The sequence below is a fragment of the Humulus lupulus genome, chromosome 6 (assembly GCF_963169125.1).
Source record: "Humulus lupulus chromosome 6, drHumLupu1.1, whole genome shotgun sequence".
NCBI classification, from domain to species: Eukaryota; Viridiplantae; Streptophyta; class Magnoliopsida; order Rosales; family Cannabaceae; genus Humulus; species Humulus lupulus.
The window spans coordinates 176,590,464-176,612,246 of NC_084798.1; the positions used below are offsets into that span (position 1 = coordinate 176,590,464).

Below are 21,783 nucleotides of genomic sequence, written 5' to 3' on the forward strand. Positions count from 1 at the left end.
CTTGACACGGATCATGCATGTACTGACTGACTAGACTCACTGCAAAAGCAATGTCGGGTGTGGTATGTGAGAGGTAGATGAGTTTTCCTACCAGCTGTTGGTACTTCCCCTTGTCAACTGGACTTCCTTCAAACATTTTCTTTTTGTCTCCGAGCTCAATTGGAGTTTTGCTGGGTCTGCTTCCGAGCATTCCTGTCTCCTTTAGAAGATCTAGAGTGTATTTTCTCTGTGACACGGAAATACCTTTTTTACTTCTAGCAAATTCCATACCCAGAAAATATTTGAGAGCACCGAGATCTTTGACTTCGAACTCTTTTGCCAACATTTCTTTGATTGAGTTTATCTCCTCAATGTGATTACCAGTGATAATTATGTCATCAACATATACGATTAATACCGCAATTTTTTCACTTCCTAAGTGTTTGACAAAGAGAGTGTGATCAGTCTGGCCTTGTATGTATCCAAGCCCTTTGACAACTTTCAGGAAACGATTGAACCATGCTCGGGGAGATTGTTTCAAGCCGTAGAGAGATTTGTTCAGTTTGCAAACTATGGTTGTCTTGAGAGATTCTTCAAATCCTGGAGGCTGACTCATATACACTTCTTCTTCAAGTTCCCCATTCAAGAACGCATTCTTTACATCAAGCTGATGTAATTCCCAATCCATGTTAACCGCTAGTGAGAGAAGAACTCTGATAGTGTTGAGTTTGGCAACTAGAGCGAATGTTTCCGTGTAGTCAATTCCATAAGTTTGAGTAAACCCCTTGGCAACTAGCCGAGCTTTGTACCTCTCAATAGATCCATTTGCATTGAATTTGACGGTGAACACCCATTTGCACCCTATTACCTTCTTGTCTGGTGGTAACTCTACTAATTTCCACGTTCCATTATGTTTAAGTGCTCTTATTTCTTCAAGCATTGCTGCTTTCCACTGAGGAGAATCAAGAGCTTCTTCGATATTCCTGGGAATCACAATATTTGATAGATTCGAGGTGAAAGCTTTACATGGAGATGACAATTTTGAGTAAGAAATGAACTTTGCCAACATTTCTTTGATTGAGTTTATCTCCTCAATGTGATTACCAGTGATAATTATGTCATCAACATATACGATTAATACCGCAATTTTTTCACTTCCTAAGTGTTTGACAAAGAGAGTGTGATCAGTCTGGCCTTGTATGTATCCAAGCCCTTTGACAACTTTCAGGAAACGATTGAACCATGCTCGGGGAGATTGTTTCAAGCCGTAGAGAGATTTGTTCAGTTTGCAAACTATGGTTGTCTTGAGAGATTCTTCAAATCCTGGAGGCTGACTCATATACACTTCTTCTTCAAGTTCCCCATTCAAGAACGCATTCTTTACATCAAGCTGATGTAATTCCCAATCCATGTTAACCGCTAGTGAGAGAAGAACTCTGATAGTGTTGAGTTTGGCAACTAGAGCGAATGTTTCCGTGTAGTCAATTCCATAAGTTTGAGTAAACCCCTTGGCAACTAGCCGAGCTTTGTACCTCTCAATAGATCCATTTGCATTGAATTTGACGGTGAACACCCATTTGCACCCTATTACCTTCTTGTCTGGTGGTAACTCTACTAATTTCCACGTTCCATTATGTTTAAGTGCTCTTATTTCTTCAAGCACTGCTGCTTTCCACTGAGGAGAATCAAGAGCTTCTTCGATATTCCTGGGAATCACAATATTTGATAGATTCGAGGTGAAAGCTTTACATGGAGATGACAATTTTGAGTAAGAAATGAACTTTGAAATGGGGTGTTGGGTACATGATCTGGTTCCTTTCCTTAATGCAATAGGAATATCTAGATCTGACTGTTTGTTAGATTGGAGAATACCTGGATCTTTTGAGGGAAGCGGTTCCATCACCGGATTGGGCATTTGACTGTGCTGAGGATTCATAACTTGTTTATTTCTCCTGGAATACATCCGAATCTCTTTCTGTACGTTTTGGTCTTGAGGATGTTCTTCTGGTTCAGTGTTTTTAGGAGAGGTTGGTGGATTTTCTTGTTCAGGAGGGAGAGTCTGGATATCTGGTTCAGAAGAAAGTGGAGTGGAAGAGGTAAATGGAAAAATAGTTGTTAAGGGTAATTCTACCCCCCACGACCACTGAGCTTCTTGCTGGTGATGGTTGGACTCCCCCTGAAGCGATGTGGGAGTGAAGTAAGGAGTATCCTCGAAAAATGTGACGTCACATGAGATGAATGTTTTTTTGGTGATGGGACAATAACACCGATAACCTTTTTGGGTAGGAGAGTAACCCAAAAACACAGTCTTAATGGCTCTAGGATCAAATTTACTCCGATGGTGGGAGTGAACATGCACAAAAGCAGTGCAACCAAATACTTTAACAGGTAGAGTATTTGTAGAGATGTGAGGATGTAGAGATTGAAGAACAGAATATGGTGTTTTGAACTGAAGGGGTCGACTAGGGAGGCGATTAATGAGATAAGCAGCAGTAAGGATAGCATCGCCCCAAAGATGTTTAGGGACATGCATAGTGAACATAAGAGCACGAGCTACTTCTAAGAGATGGCGATTTTTGCGTTCAGCAACTCCATTCTGTTGCGGAGTATCAACACACGAGCTTTGATGGACAATCCCATTTTTGAGAAGATAGAGACCAAGAGTGGTATTGAAATATTCAGTACCATTGTCGGTACGGAGTATTCTTATAGGTGTTTGGTACTGTGTTTGGATCATTTGATGAAAGTTCTGAAAAATTTGGCATGTTTCAGACTTACTTTTAAGAAGATAGACCCAAGTGAGACGTGTGTGATCATCAATGAAAGAGATAAACCATCGCTTACTATGAGAAGTATTGACCTTGGAAGGTCCCCATATGTCACTATGAATTAGAGAGAATGGGTTTGAAGGTGTATATATTTTGTGAGGGAACGCAATTCGTGTGTGCTTGGCAAATTGACAAATATCACAATGAAAATCAGTAATATTCTTATTTACAAAAAAACGATGGGAATAAGTGTTTTAAATATAAAAAATTTGGATGCCCAAGTCGACAATGCCATAACATAATTGTTTTTGAAACAGAGTTTGAAACAAACGATGAACTTGAACAAGAATTAGAAATAGAACTTGAACCCAAACGTAGTAGAGAAGAGAGCTCGTTAACTGGATGTTGTCCTTCAAAGAAATAAAGTCCGTTATGAACCCTAGCACTGCCAATCATCCTCCCCGATGATAGATCCTGAAATTGACAAGAATTTGACATGAATTTAGCGAAGCAATGATTATCACTGGTTAATTTTTGGACAGAGATTAAATTGCATTTCAAAGAAGGAACATAAAGTACTGATTTAAGAATGAGGTCAGCAGATAATTTAATAGTGCCTATTCCAACAATAGGAGAATGGGTGCCGTTTGCAATTGTGACACTAGATTTAGTGGAACATGGAGAATAAGTATCAAACAAATGTGGTAAACCTGTCATGTGATCAGTGGCTCCTGAATCGATGATCCATGGTGTGTTGGAGGTGGAAGAAAAATTACCAGAGTGTGCAACAGATGCACTATGAGTCTCAGGACCGGAACTGGGTTTTATGGATGATTGACTCAAAAGAGTGTATAGGTGGGCAAGTTGTTCCTTACTGAATGAAGGGGTACCAGCACTATTCTGATCATTGGTACTCTCAGTTTGAGTTTGATAGGCCTTTCTTTCATTTTGGCGGCGAGGGGTCCAATTGGGTGGTTTACCATGAATAACCCAACAAGTAGATCGAGTATGACCGTGACGTTGGCAGTGATCACACCAAGGTCGATCACCCTTACGATTAGGTCGAGGGTCGGGAGTGGATCTGCCATGTGGTGGAGGGCCAGATTTTGATACGAGAGCGAGCTTTCAATGGGCTGCAGGTCAAGAGTAGTGAGCATGACACGACGACGTGCTTCTTCACGTCTAACCTCAGAGAAGGCTTCTTCAGTGTCAGGAAATGGGGCACGACCTACCAGACGACCTCTAACTTCATCAAGATTACTGTTTAACCCCGTAAGAAAGTCAAAGACCCGTTCTTTCTCTAACTGCTGCCGCTGGATTGTAGTGCAGTTAGCACATAGTGGTGTGGTATCCAAATACAAATCGAGCTCCTGCCACAAGTCTTGTAAGTCGGAAAAATATTGGGTAACAGTTTGATTACCTTGCTTGATTTCTTTAAGCTTGGTACGGATTTCGAAAATCTGAGAGGCGTTACTAAGGTCAGAATACATTTTTCGGGAAGCGTCCCACACCTCCTTAGCAGTCTTAAAGAATAGATATCTGCGGCTGATTTTTGAGTCCATTGAATTAATTAACCATGCAAGTACAATAGAATTTTCAGCTTGCCATACCTTGTATGTAGGATCATTGAAAAGAGGTGTAGGGAGATCACCAGTAATGTATCCTAATTTACCACGACCACAAATAACAAGTTTGACAGATTGGGCCCATTGTAAATAATTTTTGCCATCAAGTTTATGGGCTGTAATATTAAGTGAACCACTATCAAGGTTATAAAGAGAGCCCATAGACCCAATGGGCTGACTTGGCTGAGTGTGGGCTGAGTTGGGGTTAGGGTTACCTTCATTGGGCTGGGTTGAGTGAGGCCTAATATTTTGAGAAGTAACCTCCTCACTGTTCGACATCACAGAGAGACTGTAGGAGGGCTACGGGGTTGAGAGCTTCTGTGCCGAGAGTGGAGCCGAGAGCTGCTGAGGGCTATGGGGGTCCGACTGTAGCGCCGCCGGACTGGACTGCCGCCGGAATGGACTGGCCGAGACGCTGGAGATGACGCCGGAGAGGAGCGACTGGAGGTTGAGCACCGGAGCAGGTGCCAAATGACTTCGCCGGAGGCCTGGAGTGTCGCCGGACTGGTTTGCGACTGGAAGGAGGGACGACTGCCGGAAAAAATGGAGGAAAGCTGAGAGGGGGACAGAATCGAGCCTTACAGCTCTGATACCATGATGAAATGGTGAGGAAAAAACTGTTTCTTACTGTATATTTTATTTTCTGATATATTGTACAACCTAGGACTAGAGGTATATATAGGAAATACATAAGTAATTACATTAAATACAAGAATAGGTACCGATTCCTATTCCCAGGAATCCCAAAGATCAAAACATTAAAACCTATTTTCTTCTAACTGTCAACAACAACGTATAGTCGCTCCAGAGTACTAGCGTTGGATGGCCAAGCTCATGGGCTATAGCTTTTATGTTCAATATAAACCAAGGGCTGGTAATAGGGTGGCAGATGCACTTTCGAGGGTCAATCTACCAGCTGAATGTAAGAACCTGCTGCTTTCTCAAGGCATAGATTGGGAGGCTTTGCAACAAGAGCTGCAACAGGACATGTTTTTGGCTAAACTTACTTCTGATTTGCAGCAAGGACGACAAAGAGCTGCTGGGTTTTCTTTGGACCATGGCAGATTGTTGTATAAAGGGCGGTTGATGTTGTCGAAGGATTGTTCCCCTGTTTCTACCATTTTACGAGTGTACCACAATTCTCCTGTTGGCGGACACTCGGGAGAGGACAAGACTTTCAAGAGAATTTCTGCTGATTTTTATTGGGTGGGAATGCGGAAATCAGTGGCGAAATGGGTACGTGAGTGTGAAATTTGTCAAAGAAATAAGACTTTGAATCTATCCCCTGCTGGGTTATTACAACCCATTGCTTTGCCTTCGCTGGTTTGGGACGCTTTGACTATCGATTTCATAGAGGGGCTGCCCCGATCTCATGGAATGGATACGATTTTGGTAGTGGTGGATAGGTTCAGCAAGTACGCTCATTTTCTATCGCTGAAACATCCTTTCACTGCTCGTATAGTGGCTGAATTGTTCTTGAAGGAAGTAGTGCTGCAGGAAGTAGTGCGTCTTCATGGGATCCCTTCGTCTATCATCTTAGACAGAGACAAGGTCTTTATGAGTCATTTTTGGCAAGAGTTATTCAAGTTACAAGGTACGGAACTTCGCCATAGCACGGCCTATCATCCCCAAACAGATGGACAATCAGAAGTGGTGAACTGTTGCTTAGAAACGTACTTACGATGTTCTGCTTCTGAACAACCCCGTTCTTGGTGGCGCTGGCTGCCGTGGGCAGAGTACTGGTACAATACTTCCTTTCATACAACATCCCAACACACTCCTTTTAAAATTTTATATGGTCGTGACCCTCCTGCCCTTATCCGCTATAAGCAAGGAACCACTCAAGTATCTTCCGTGGATGAGTTGTTGGAAGAACGAGATGCTTAGTTAGACGATCTTACTATGCATTTGCTTCGGGCTCAACACAAAATGGACTCTGCAGACAAGAAACGCAGAGATGAGCAGCTTGTGGTTGGGGAGAAGGTATTTGTTAAGCTCAAGCCTTACTGACAGAAATCTCTTGCTGCTAGGCGCAATGAGAAACTTTCTCCTCGTTTTTATGGACCATTTGAAGTGTTGGCTCGTGTAGGGGAGGTGGCCTACAAGCTGCAACTGCCTGCTACTTCCTCGGTTCACCCTGTCTTCCACATTTCTCAACTTCGTCGGGCTCACGGGGTCACTCACTCTTTGTCAGTGCTACCTCCGCAACTCAGTCCTGATCTGGAATTACTGGTGGAACCATCTGAAGTGTTGGGAGTTCGCAACAATGACAAACTAGAGGTGTTAATCAAATGGAAGGACCTGCCATTATTTGAGGCCACCTGGGAGAACTACGACACCTTATTGTAACAATTTCCTCAGTTTCACCTTGAGGACAAGGTGAAAGTTTTGGCGGCGAGTAATGATAAACCTCCTATACGGTACACCTATGCTAGGAGGAAACACAATTAATGGTCAATGGCTGGTTGAATTCTTTATGGAAGTTTAGTGATTGGGTTTGATTTTTATTTAATGGCTATTTCTATTTTTATAGTTTCTGTTTTGGGTTTGTTTCCTGTTTGGGATCAAATGTGTTTGGGTAAGTCAGGGAAATAAAAAGGGGATGAGAATGAGGAGTTAGGCATGTTTGATTTTGTGTAATTGAGCTTTAGCTCTTAGAGAGAAACCAAGTCTCTCGAATATCCTGGATTGTTCTTTTTTATTTCAATAAAATTCTCTCATTTTCCTCATTCTTGTTTTATATTTTCTGTGATATACTATCAGAGTGTATCAGGCATCAACTACTTTTATTTGTTTTTCTGAAGCAGTAAGGAATTATTAGTTTCTTGATTCTTGCTAAGTTCCTAAATGCCCACTCCTCTCTCTCTTTCTCTATTTATTGTTTACTTCAACTTATATGGATGCTTTTGGTTGCACCCCTTATGATTCTTTCTATCCTTCTCTCACTTTCCCTCTTTTAATTTATTCTAATGCTCTTCTTGTTGTCTATCCTTTTCCTATTTTTATTTTGGCAGGACTCGCCAGATCCATTGGCAAATTCTGTTTTACAGCCACAGTTTCCTGGAACTCTTGTTCTAGAACTTGATTGGTTACCTCTACGAACAGATAAAAATGATCCATTGGTGCTTTGCATTGCCGGAGCTGATAGTAGCTTCCGTCTTCTTGAGGTTAATGTGTAAGTTCAAACTTCATTTTGAATTACTGATGTCTTTTTGTTTTTTGATAGATAATTAATGATCACATGAAAATGAAGACGGTTTGAAGTTGAATACCTTAGTTAATCTTGAATAGTGAAAGTATTGTGGAAAAATAATTATGAGGCCTTTTGGGGGCTAGTTAGGATCAGATGGTGTAATGTGATACCTTCTGTATTGCTAGTAAAGGATTATTCTGATGATGTTGAAGTTTTACTTGAATAGAGCGCAGGGACAGTGTTGCTGTTTGACACTTCATAATTGCACCAAATTCTTCTTTTTTGTTTTTTTATTTATTTTCCTCTTTTTAGATTATGGAATTGAACCATATCCACTTAAGGGACCTTGATGTGTCCACAATAGATAGAGAAGAAACTTCTAAACAGGATGAGCCATGGGGTAACTGCTATGGTGCGGAATTGGAAGAAGACAAGCTAGAGGAAATTTCCAGTTTATACAATGTTATGATTCTTTGGGTGTTTCGTTAAAATCTAATGATAAGGGGGAGAAGGAGAATTGTAGTTCTTCAACTCTGTCTAAAAAGAGTCATCGTGAACTTAGGAAGCTAAGCTTTAATGTTAATTATGATAAAAGGACGAAGAAATGTGAGGGAAGCCGGAGTGTTTTATGAAGATATTATCCTGGAATGCAAGGGGATGTGGCAACAAAGGAAGCAGAAAACTATTTGTAAAATTAATTCAGATTTAATCATTCTACAGGAGGTGAAAAAGAGAACAATAGATAGGAGGTTTGTGGGCAACATTTGGTGATCCAGATTTAGAGCTTGGATTTATCAGCAGGCTTTAGGAAGATCGGGAGGTACCTTAGTGGCTTTGGATACATGGATTGTTATTGTTATTGATTCTTTGGTGGGTGACTTTTCGGTTTCTGTTCGTATTAAGGCCGAAGGGAAGGACTCTTGGTGGTTTTCTAGTGTATATGGCCCTGTGGAGTATGGAAAAAGAGATAGTTTTTGGGATGAAATAGCAGAGTTGAGTGCTATTTGTGGTGATCAGTGGTGCGTGGGGGGTGACTTTAACGTTGTTGGGAGAGTTGATGAGAAACTGAATAGTGTCTAACACTAGAAGCATGAAGATGTTTGATGCTTTGATTAGAGAGTTAAAATTTATTGATTCCAAACTTCATAGCGGCCGATTCACGTGGTCGAACTTTAAACAGAGGCCTATTTGTTGTAGGTTAGATAGATTTTTGTTCACTTCTTCATGAACAAATATTATTCCTTTGTCCGTCAGGAGGTGGTGGTTCGGGTTGTGTCGGATCATAGTCCCATTGTGTTAGCTCAAATCCTCCCTCGTGGGGGCCAAGCCCATTCAGGTTTGACAATTCTGGCTTGAGCACAAGGACTTCTCTGGTCTTTTTCAGAATTGGTGGAGAGCAGCTAAGGTGTTGGGTTGGCTGGGGTATTGTTTTATGAGTAAATTAGCCTCGGTCAGATATAAAATCAAGGAGTGGAGTCAGGAGATTTTTGGGTCAAGGACAGTGCTTAAACACTCTTTGGAAAGACGACTGTTCCATTCGGATGGAATAGAGGAAGGGGGCCTATGAAACGAGCAACTTCATATGGAGCAGAGTAAGGTTAAGAATGAGTGATATCAGATTGTTTTTGAAGAAGAGGGCGGTGTCTGGCTTAAGTTGAAATGTCAATGGGCCAAAGAAGGGGATGCTAATTCTAAGCCTTTTCATAGTATTTTTAGTGCTCGAAAAGTCAGGAATTATATTTTTAGGATTGAACAAGAGGATGGCACTATCCTTGATAAAGATATTGATGTCGAGGAGACTATTGTGTGTTTTTATTCTACTTTGTACTCTTCGGTCCATAGGGATTGGATAGGTGTGGATGGAATATCTTGGGACCCTATTTCTTCCTTGGCTTCTCTTATTGAGCGACCTCTTACTGAGGAAGAGATCAGACGGTCGGTGTTTGATTGTGATGGTTCTAAAGCCCCGGACCGGATGGGTTTTCTATGGCAGTTTATCAGGACAACTGGTACATCGTGAAAAGTGATTTGTTGGCTGTCTTTGATTGTTTCTTCAAAGATGGTGATATCCACGGGAGAGCCAATGAAACTTGTATTTGCCTTGTCCCTAAGAAAATCGATGGTTTTCGTGTGTGGGATTATAGGCCTATTAGCTTGGTCACTGGCCCGTATAAAATTATTTCGAAGGTGTTGGCTTTCAGACTTCGTGGTGTTGTTCAGACATGATAGCTGAAACTCAAGGAGCTTTTGTGGAGGGTAGGCAGATTTTGGACACGAATTTGATTGCAAATGAGGTGGTGGAGTAGTATCATAGTTAGGGTAGAAAGGGGTGGATGTTCAAAGTTGATTTTGCGAAAGCTTACGATTGTGTGGATTATGGCTTTATGGACTTTGTTCTCGATAAGAAAGGGTTTGGAGAAAGTGGATGAATGATTGTTTGTCTTCTACGTCTTTCTCTGTGTTCTTAAATGGGAGACCTAGGGGAAAATTTAAGGGTTCTAGGGGCCTTCGTCAAGGGGATTCCTTGTCCCCTTTCTTGTTCACTTGGGTGGTTGATATCTTGGGTAGATTGGTGGATAAGGCTAAAAGCGCTTTGGCCTTTAGAGGTTTTACAGTGGGCAAGGATAAAGTTGAGGTTAGTCATCTTTAGTTCGTTGACGATATGATCTTCTTTGTTAACGATGAGAAGTCCTTGTTAGCGCTTCTTGATATTTTGAAGGTTTTTAGTGTTGTGTCCAGTCCATTTATTAACCTGTAAAAATGTCAGTTGTTGGGAATTAATTTGGCTGAGGAGATAGTGGACCATTGAGCCAGAGAGATCGATTGTGAGATGGGTCAATGGCCTATAAAGTATTTGAGTTTACCTTTAGGTGCGTCCCCTCGTTCCAAAGGTTTTTGGGAGCCTGTTGTTTCTAGATGTGCTAAACGTTTGGATGGGTGGAAGAGTGCTTTTTTGTCTCGTGGTGGGAGGTTGACTCTTATTCAGTCGGTCTTGTCTTCTATTCTGGTGTATTATATGTTGCCTTTTCGGATTCCTAAGAGTGTAGTGGGGTTTCTTGAGAAGTTGATGTGAGCTTTTCTTTGGGAAGGGGCAGATTTGTCTGGGGATGGGAGAATAGGATTCGTTTTTGGGAGGATGTTTGGATTGGTGAAGCTCCTTTAAAATCCCAATTCCCTAACTTATTTGTGCTTTCCATGGTTGAGAACTGTTTGATTAAAGAGTTGTTTCTGAAGGGGATGGGAGCTTGGGTGGCCTAGGGTGAGATTTGCATTTCCGAAGGAATTCGTTTGATAGGGAGATGTCTAGTCTTGCTCAGTTGTTACATTTGCTTCAGCATGTTGCTCTGTCGATGATTTTGGAGGATATGAGAACTTGGATTCCAGACAATAGTGAGATGGTCTTTTGTAAGTTAGCCTTTCACAGTTTGAGTTACACTCATCTGGGTCTGGAGGAGAATTAGGCTAAGGTTTTGTAGAATAGTATTTCTCCTTCTAAAGTTAAATTGTTTGGTTAGTTGGTTTTCATTGATAAGTTAAATGCCCATGATAACCTACAAAAGAAGAGACCCTATCAATGCTTATCACCAAATTGGTGTGTGTTGCAAGAGTGCAGTGGAGTCGGCTAGGCATTAATTCTTGGAGTGTAATTTTGCTAGGGAGGTGTGGTTTAAAGTGCTTGCCGAGTTTGGAGTCTCTTGGTGCATGCGCCCCTCTCGTTCTCAATTGTTCCTTTGTCGTTTAGAGGGTCACAAGAGGATGGCTCGGTTGTGGCAGAGTACTTTGTTGGCGACTTTTTGGGCTATTTGGCTTGAAAGGAATAGTGGGATTTTTGAAGATGTTTATAGTTTTGTGGAAATCATTTGGGATAAGATCAAATTTTGGGTTGCTGCTTGGGTGTATAGATCTAAAAGTTTTGAAGGGGTTTCTTTTTTGGATCTCTGTAGGGGGTGGGGTAGTTTGTGGCCTTAGTGGCTTCGGGGCGGGGAGTGGGATTTGTTGTTGGTGTTGTGAGGTTTTTTCAGAATTTGGGTAATTTTCTGATATTTTATTTCACCACATTTAACATATATTTATACAAGGCTTGATTACCTAATTGTGAAAGAAAGAAACCCTAGAATTAATACAAAGAAATCTATATAATAACTATTTTCCTATCATAGACAATTGCTAGAATATTCTACACTTTACTGCAAATAAACTAAAAACAGAAACTTCCTAAAGTAGTTTGATTTTTTTCCAACATTCCCCCTCAAGCTAGCTTGTAGATATTCTCCATAGCCAGCTTGCTACTCAACAAATCAAACAGTTTTTTGAACAATCCTTTTGTAAAGATATCAGCCACTTGCTCTCCAGTAGGGATATAAGTCATACAAACTGATCCATCTTCCATCTTTTCTTAATGAAGTGTTTATCGACTTCCATATGCTGTGTGATCATGAAGAATTGAATTATGAGCAATCAAAATAACAACCTTGTTATCACAATACAATCTCATAGGAGATGATGGTGATATCTTCAATTCTCCCAACAATCTTCTATCCACAGAATCTCACACATACCATGTGCTACAGCTCTAAACTCTGATTTGGCACTGCTTCTAGGTACCACATTCCGCTTTTTACTTCGCCATGTAACTAAGTTGCCTCCAATGAATGTGCAATAGCCCGAGGTAGACCTTCTATCAACTACACTTCGAGTCCAATTTGCATCTGTATAAGCTTCAGCTTGTTGATGTCCCCGAGGTCTAAACATAAGGCCTTTCCTAGACGTTCCATTTAGGTACCTTGGAATTCTGTAGATTGCCTCGAAATGAAGTGGTCCAGGTGAGTGCATAAACTGACTCACCATACTCACTGCAAATGCTATGTCTGGTCGTGTGTGAGATAAATAGATCAGTCTCCCAACTAATCTCTGATAACACTCTCGGTTCTTTACATTTGCCAATGGCGCGGGTTGCAACTTCACATTTGGTTCTACTGGAGTTTCAACAGGCATACACCCTAACATACCTGTCTCCTTGAGTAAATCAAGAACATACTTACGTTGACTTACGAAAACACCTTCCTTGGGCCTAGCAAACTCCATTCCGAGGAAGTACTTCAGCGTGCCAAGTCTTTTATCTCAAATTCTTCAGCAAGTCTTCTTTTTAACTTTTCTAGCTCACCATGATCACTCCCAGTTAACACAATATCATCTACATACACAATTAAAATGACTACTTTACCTTCTTCTTAGTGTTTATAGAACATCGTGTGATCAGCTTGACCTTGAGTGTATCCATGGCGTTTTATCACCCTACCAAAGCGCTCAAACCACGCTCTAGGAGACTGCTTGAGTCCATATAAGGACTTCTTTAGTTTACACACTTTCCCTACTCCAAAACTCTTCTCAAATCCAGGTGGAGGACTCATGGATACTTTCTCTTCTAAGTCTCTATTAAGGAAGACATTTTTCATATCTAGCTGGTATAAAGGCCATCTTGAATTAACAACAAGAGATAGTAGCACTCTGATGGAATTTATTTTTGCTACAGGTGCAAATGTCTCTTGGTAGTCAATCCCATAGGTTTGAGTAAAATCTTTTGCAACCAATCTAGCTTTATATCTTTCAACATTTCCATCAGTTTTGCTCTTTATTGTAAATGTTGGAAAAAATCAAACTATTTTAGGAAGTTTTTATTTTTTGTTTATTTGCTGTAAAGTGTAGAATATTCTAGCAATTGTCTATGATAAGAAAATAGTTATTATACATATTTCTTTGTATTAATTTTATGGTTTCTTTCTTTTACGATTAGGGTAACCTAGCTTTGTATAAATATATGTTAAATGTGAAGAAATAAAATATGAGAAAATTACCCAATTTCTGACTTGGTATCTAAGCCAACCCTCTCTCCCCTTACCTTCACAATGTCTGAAATCCCCATTGAATCCGACACCGACCCAGTCAATGCCACTGTCACTCCTAACACTAACAAAAACCCTAAAATCACCTCTGAATCTCACCCTGTTCAAATTACCACCATTAGAATTGATGGTGATAATTTTTTGTGATTGTCTCAATCGATTTGGATGTATATGAAAGGACGTGGAAAGATGGGCTACTTCACTGGCGAGAAGGTGGCTCCTAAGGAGGATGATCCAGCGTTTGCTACATGGGATGCAGAGAATTCTATGGTTATGACTTGGTTAGTCACTTCTATGGAGGAGATTGGCTCGAATTACATGTGTTATCCAATTGCCAAAGAACTATGGGACAATGTGACCGAGATGTACTCTGATTTAGGGAATCAATCTCAAACTCGGTGATGTAAAACAAGGTGAGGATAATGTTACTAAATATTTTCTTTTGTTGAAAAGAATATGGCAGGATCTAGATTTGTTTGACACTTATGAGTGGAAATCTGTTGAGGATGGTTGTCACCATAAGAAGATTGTTGAGGATAATAGGATTTACTAGTTCTTGGCTGATCTTAATGTTGAGTTTGATGAAGTAAGGGGGAGGATTATTGGTAGGCAACTTCTGCCTTCCATTAGTGAAGTTTTTTCAGAGGTTAGACGAGAAGAGAGCAGAAGGAATGTTATGCTAGGAAAAAGAGTTGCTGGAACTACTGCTGAAGGATCGGCCTTGGCATCTTCAGGAGGTTATAGTAGGATTGGCTTACCAAGATCTGATGAGAAGCCAAGGGTCTGGTGTGATTTCTGTAATAAGCTACGTCATACCCGTGAGACTTGCTGGAAGATTCACGGGAAATCAGCCAACTGGAAGAGCAAGGCTGACAAGGCAGGACGTGGAACTCCTACAGCCAATGAGGCCGAGACAAGCCCCTTCACCAAAGAGCAGATGGAGCATCTTCAGGTGCTGCTAAAGTCCAACCCACAAAACAGGTGGAAGATGGATTAGTGTGTATGACTTATATCCCTATCGGAGAGCAAGTGGCTAATATCTTCACAAAAAGATTGTTCAAGAAACAGTTTGATTTGTTGAGTAGCAAGCTGGCTATAGAGAATATATTCAAGCCTGAGGGGGAGTGTTGGAAAAAATCAAACTATTTTAGGAAGTTTCTGTTTTTAGTTTATTTGCTGCAAAGTGTAGAATATTCTAGCAATTGTCTATGATAGGAAAATGGTTATATACAGATTTCTTTGTATTAATTCTAGGGTTTCTTTCTTTTACAATTAGGGTAACCTAGCTTTGTATAAATATATGTTAAATGTGAAGAAATAAAATAACAGAAAAATTACCCAATTTCTGACTATCAAGACCCATTTACATCCTACAACCTTCTTTTCTTTTGGTAACTCTACAATCTCCCAAGTATCATTCTTCTTCAAGGCATTCATCTCTTCAAACACTACTAACTTCCAACTCGGATCCACCAATGCTTCTTGTATATTTCTAGGCACAATAAGATCTGAAATATTAGTGGTAAATGCTCTATAATTTTTGACAAATGGCTGTAAGAAATGTATTGGCTATAGGGTATTTGTTGTTTGTCCGAATTCCTTTTCTTAGGGCAATTGGAAGGTTAAGATCTGATTCAGGGCTGTTTCTAAGACAAGTTCAGGTCCAGATTTTTCAGTGTTGACCATCGCTCAGGGCTTCAGTTGGAACATGTGCTTGAGTGATTTGGTGGTCTTTACTTCTTTCATTAGCATTTTTTCTAGAATAAACCACAGGCTCAAGATTTGTATGATTTTTAATTAATCGTAGTATTTCTTTTTTTGATAGACCAATTTCAGATTCACACTTAGTAGGCTGAATTTCTTTAGAAGGAATAGGAATATCAAGAATAACATTGGGTAAAGGGTCAATTTCCCAAAAATTTTTAGAGGTAAGTCTGAATAAATTCTTGGACGTGGAAAATTTGTTTTCAAGCATTCTAAGGGAGTAATGTACTGCAAAACACGAGTAGGCATTCTATTAATAAGATAAGAAGCAGTGAGAACAACGTCTCCCCACAGATTTTTAGGAATGTTCATATGAAACATCAAAACAATAGCTACTTCTAGCAAATGTTTATTTTTACGTTCAATCAAGCCATTTTGTTCAGGGGTATCGGGACAAAGTGGATTGATGTAAAATCCCTTTTTCTGTTAAAAAACTGCCTAAGATTTTATTATAATATTTAGTCCTATTATCAGATCTTAGAATTCTCATTTTGGTTTGAAATTGGGTTTCAATGAAAGATTAAAAATCTCGAAAAATTTGTGCTACTTCAGATTTTTCTTTTAGTAAATTAACCCAACAATGACGAGTATGGTCGTCAATATAAGTAACAAACCATTTTTTACCGGAAAGAGTGGTAACCTTAGAAGGTCCCCAAACATCACTATGAAAAAGATAAAATGGTTGTGAAGGACGATAAAGTTTGGGAATATAAGAGTTACAGTAGCTCTTGGCCAATAAACAACTATTATAAATGAAAAGATAAATGATTCAATTTTTTGAATAATCTAGGAAACAAATGTTTTAAGTAAGAGAAATTAGGATGACCTAATCTATAGTGCCAAATCATTGTTTGATCATAAATAGAAAAAGAACTGATGCTACTAAGTCCTTGAGCATTTTTATCACTAGATAAAATATTCCTAAAATAATAGAGACCATTAATCATCCTAGCACCGCCAATCGTCTTCCTTGAGTTCAGGTCTTGAAAAATGCAATGAGATTCATAGAAAACAACAGAACAACTAGAATCTCTAAATGATTTACTAACAGATAATTGGGGAGTAGATTTTCAGTTCGTGGTCCGTGGAGAGACATTTCTTTGTTGTATGAGGAGTACAAGCGTAGGGTCTTTTTCAAAGTGGGGAGGGGTGACAGGATTCGCTTCTGGGAGGATAAGTGGATTGGTGAATGTTCCCTGAGCTCACGGTTCAATGATTTATTCAGGGTGTCCAAGGCAGCGAATGTTTCGATCAGAGACTTGTTAGTGGTTGATGGTGGTATTAGCTACGAAGGTGTCGGCTGGGATTTCCGATTTAAAAGGAATTTATTCGACAGGGAGATTCCTAGCTTGATTGAGATGTTAGATTTGATTAAGGATGTGCATCTGCCAGAAATTTTGGAAGATAAAAGGATCTGGAAACCAGACAGTAGCGAGGTTTTCAATTGCCAATCGGCCTTTCACAGCTTGGCCTATGATCAGTTAGGGCCAGAGTGGCCGTGGGCGAGGAGGTTATGGAAAAGTGGTGTCCCCTACAAAATTAAAGTGTTTGGATGGTTATTATTCCTTGACAAGTTAAGTGTCCATGAGAATTTGCAGAGGAGGAGACCTTTCCATTCCTTGTCGCAAATCGGTGTGCTAACTGTAATAACAATAGCGAGTCAGTGGGCCATTTGTTTCTTCGGTGCTCGTACGCCGGTATTTTTTGGAATAAAGTTTTACAAGAATTCGGGGTCGATTGGTGTATGCCTTCCTTCTGTGCGCAATTGTTTCTCTCTCATTTGGAGGGAGGAAACAGGGTGACGCATTTATGGCAGTGTACCGTCCTCGCTACATTTTGGGCTATTTGGTTGGAGAGAAATTCAAGGACTTTTGACGAGTCCTTTTCTTCAGTGGACAGTCTTTGGGATAAAATCAGGTTCTGGGTTGCCACTTGGGTGTATAGAACGAAAGAATTTGAGGGTGTGTTCTTTTTGGATCTTCGTAGGGAGTGGGTGCATTTGTGGTCATAACTTTTGTTTTTTTTTTTCCCTATGTTACTACGGTATTCCTCCGCCATAAGTGAGGGTTTTCAATATTATTGAGAGGAGGTCACTTCGACCTCTTACTCATTTTTCAAAAAAACATTTACTAACAGATAAAAGATTACATTGAAGTTGAGGAACATGGAGAACAAATTTAAGATCTATTCCCTCGGATAATGTAACTAAGCTTTTTCTTGAAACATGTGAGAAACTACCATTAGCAATCCTAACTTTTTCAGTACCAGGACATGGATGATAGGATTTAAATAATTTAGGTGAATTGGTCATATGATCAAAAGCTCCGGAATCAATGATCCACGATGTGACTGGTGTAAAAAAAACAGTTGAGAGCATAAATTTCAGTACCTGTATGTGCCACAGAAGCAACAGAAATACCAGAGGATTGTGGGTTGGACTTTAGCAGCGCCTGAAGATGCTCCATCTGCTCTTTGGCGAAGGGGCTTGGCTCGGCCTTATTAGCTGTAGGAGTTCCACGTCTTGCCTTGTCAGCCTTGCTCTTCCAGTTGGCTGGTTTCCCATGAATCTTCCAGCAAGTCTCACGGGTATGGCGTGGCTTATTACAGAAATCACACCAGACCCTTGGCTTCTCATCAGATCTTTGTGAACCAATCCTACTATAGCCTCCTGAAGATGCCAAGGCTGATCCTTCAGTAGTAGTTCCAACAACCCTTTTTCCTAGCATAACATTCCTTCTGCTCTCTTCTCGTCTAACCTCCAAAAAAACTTCACTAATGGAAGGTAGAGGTTGCCTACCAATAATTCTCTCCCTTACTTTATCAAACTCAACATTAAGACCAGCCAATAACTTGCAAATCCTATTATCCTTAACAATCTTCTTATGGTGAGGACCATCCTCAACAGATTTCCACTCATTAGTGTCAAACAAATCTAGATCTTGCCATATTCTTTTCAACAAAGTAAAGTATTTAGTAACATTATCCTCAGCTTGTTTTACATCACCGAGTTTGAGATTTAACTCAAAGATTTGAGATTGATTCCCTAAATCAGAGTACATCTCGGTCACATTGTCCCATAGTTCTTTGGCAGTTGGGTAACACATGTAATTCAAGCTAATCTCCTCATCCATAGAATTGACCAAGCAAGTCTTAACCATAGAATTCTCTGGATCCCATGTAGCAAACGCTGAATCATCCTCCTTAGGAGCCAACTTCTCGCCAGTCAAGTAGCCCACTTTCCACGTCCTCTCATATACATTCGAATCTATTGAGACCATCTCAAAAAATTATCACCATTAAGTCTAATGGTAGTAATTTGAACAGGGTGAGATTCAGAGGTGATTTTAGGGTTTTCGGTAGTGTTAGGAGTGACAGTGGCATTGGCTGGGTTGGTGTCGGATTCAATGGAGATTTCAGACATTGTGAAGGGAAGGGGAGAGAGGGTTGGCTCTGATACCAAGTCAAAAATTGGGTAATTTTCTGATATTTTATTTCTTCATATTTAACATATATTTATACAAGACTAGGTTACCTAATTGTGAAAGAAAGAAACTCTAGAATTAATACAAAGAAATCTGTATAATATCTATTTTCTTATCATAGACAATTGTTAGAATATTCTACACTTTACAGCAAATAAACTAAAATAAAAAACTTCCTAAAATAGTTTGATTTTTTCCAACAACTTTGTTGGCGACTTTTTGAGCTACTTGGCTTGAAAGGAATAGTAGGATTTGTGAAGATGTTTATAGTTTCGTGAAAATCATTTGGGTAAGATCAAATTTTGGGTCGCTACTTGGGTGTATAGATCTAAAAGTTTTGAAGGGGTTTCTTTTTTGGATCTCCGTAGGGAGTGGGGTAGTTTGTAGGGGTGTTCATATAAACCGCAAACCGCGGTTTGGAACCAAACCGCACCGCACCAAACCGCCAAAAACCGTAACCAGTGAAACCGTTTTTCGATGGTTCGGTTTAACTGGACCGCTCAACTTTAATGGTTTGGTCACGGTTTCTAATTTTTTAAAACCAATTAAACCGGACCGGACCGTGATTTTTTCTAAAAAAATAATTTTTAGAAATTATGGTTCAAAGGTTTGAACCCCTACACTTAAGTTAATATAAAGTCTACCAAACCATCCACGCCAAACAATTTAATTGTTTAGGATATGTTTTTAGTGGTATTTAATACATGCACAAGTTTCTAAAACTAAAAAAAAAAAAAAATGTAAAGTCCCACATTGTTTAGAAAGTAAACATTTTTTTTTTCTCACTTCTATAAAATGATTCAAAATACTTAAACTTACAACAACAAAGACAATAAGCTTTTTGTAGACTTTTATGGTCTTAAAAGTAAAGCTAAAACTATTATTATTTAAATATAATTATTTAGTTAATTATTTTATAATAAAAAAAGTTTTAAATTTTAATAATTTAGTTATATGGTTAAAAACAAACCAAATCGCACCAAACCCCGCATGAGCAGTTTGGTTTCAAAATTCTTCTAAACCGCACCAAACCAAACCGTGAACACCCCTAGTAGTTTGTGGCCTTAGTGGCTTCGGGGTAGGGAGTGGGATTTGTTGTTGGTGTTGTGGGGTTTTTCTTTGCTGTTACTTTTTGTTTTTGTTTTGTTGTTGTGTGTAACCACGGTTTTTCTCCGCCCTCATCCGCCACAAGTGAGGGCTCTGAAACTATTTGGGAGGAGGTCAGTCTAAGACAAAGCCTCTGTCTCTTTTTAAAAAAAAAAGGTTAAGTTAGCCTTAAGTGGCATAATTGTACCAACTGATTAAATCTTTGTACTTGGATGTCATTGTAACTCGGATATAATTTAACATTCAATTGGGGTCTTTGTTCCACTATTATGATATCCATGCCTTTGAAACTTTGCTCATCAATGCTTGCAGAATTGACAAAAGACTTGGTTATGTGCCCCAACTGAGGTCTACAAAAGAACGGTTCCGGCCAATGCCTTTGTGTTCTCCCATACTACTGCCAACACCACATGCCTTGGTAACCTTGACTTGAATTTTCTGCTTAATTCAATGTCCTAATGCATATGTTAGTCTGTTGCACATAATGCCATTCTGATTGAGTTTTGATGGTCGATTATGCTCGTATATATCTTCTTTGGGGCCAAGGAATATGCAAGATTTCTTTGGCGTCAATGAATAGGAAAGTGAATTTCTTTGGTTTAAAGAAATAAGCAAGAGATTTTATTTGGTCAAGGAATGTGCAAATAACAAAATTGCATGTCTAATTTGGAGATGGATGGCTTGCTCATCATCCCTGCTTCTCAACACAGATAGAAACTACTGGAACTATTGACCAATTAGTTTCATTTAGTCTTTGATTGATCAGACAAGAATGTGTGAAGATTCATAAAAGTATTTTTTGAATTTGCCTAATCTTTGCTAACGCAGCTCTGTTCATGCAGGCATTACGGATGATCTTGCAACTAGGTGTAAGACCCTCTTGGTTTAATACCTGCAGTACAACTTTAGAAAAGAGACCTCACTTAATTCCCGGAACTCCTTCATCCACAGGAGACCTTCGAAAGTACTTGATTGATTTACCACCTATTGGCGACCCTGTAGTGCCAGAGTTGCTACTTAAAATATTAGAACCTTATCGGAAAGAAGGTGAGTATTTAATCCTGTTTATGATGTTCTCTGTGGATTAAGGAGCTCAGATTGAGTGTTTGATTCATGTTTGTCTGTTGCCCGTTATGAATTTTACCCTGTTCAAGGCTGCATTCTTGATGATGAGAGGGCAAAATTATATTCTAAAATGGTCAACAGAGGTTGTGTTATGAGGTTTGCTTTTGCTGCTGCCATTTTTGGTGAATCCTCTGAAGCACTTTTCTGGCTACAACTGTCGCGTGCTCTCAACCATTTGATGATGAAGTTAGTAAATAAGCCCCCCCAAAAAGCTCCAGCATCAATATCTAATCCTGAGCTTGATGATACATCTATCCTGAGTAGGATATCTTCAAAAGGGAAATCAGTGCCTGGGGCAAAAAAGAAGGATGCATTGGTAAATCACATAAATTATTAGTCTTGTCAAATGCTTCTAGGTCTAACTTGTTATTCTAGGTGATTGTTCCTCCATTTGAATGAGGTAACATTCTTTACACTTGTGATTTCGCATGAGCAGAGTCAAGGTAGCCTCAGCTTGATGGCTTTTGAACAAGAAGAGTTGTGGGCAAATGCCAATGAGCGTATCCATTGGCATGAGAAATTGGAGGGAGAAGAGGCTGTTCAAAATCGTGTACACGAGTAAGTTTTTCCAGTGTCTTTTTTGTTTGTCAGGTGATTAAATGCTTGTTAAGGCTACGTGTTGTGTAAGCTTGCATGTGACTAGCGGTCTTTTTATGTGATTGTATTGGTGAGCTTGCTAGAACTTGATACTTATATATTATATATATAAGCTTAGCATCAAAAATGGAAGAATTTTTATTAGCTGTTTTTCTGCTTATGGTCAATGTAGCCGTATCTTAGATGCCTAAAGTTACCATCACCTCATTTTTTGACATTTAGCCTATTAATGTTGAAAAA

At 39.6% G+C, this 21,783-nt stretch overlaps 1 protein-coding gene across 1 annotated transcript in view; it reads left to right on the top strand.

Moving 5' to 3' along the window:
* LOC133782749 (uncharacterized) overlaps positions 1-21,783 on the top strand; it is a 33,889-nt gene that overhangs the window by 10,191 nt on the left and 1,915 nt on the right. The window contains exons 11-15 of the mRNA XM_062222117.1: positions 7,387-7,547; positions 20,134-20,239; positions 20,664-20,868; positions 20,976-21,262; positions 21,383-21,504. Coding sequence (XP_062078101.1) covers positions 7,387-7,547; positions 20,134-20,239; positions 20,664-20,868; positions 20,976-21,262; positions 21,383-21,504 — 881 coding nt within the window. The remainder of the gene's footprint in view (positions 1-7,386; positions 7,548-20,133; positions 20,240-20,663; positions 20,869-20,975; positions 21,263-21,382; positions 21,505-21,783) is intronic.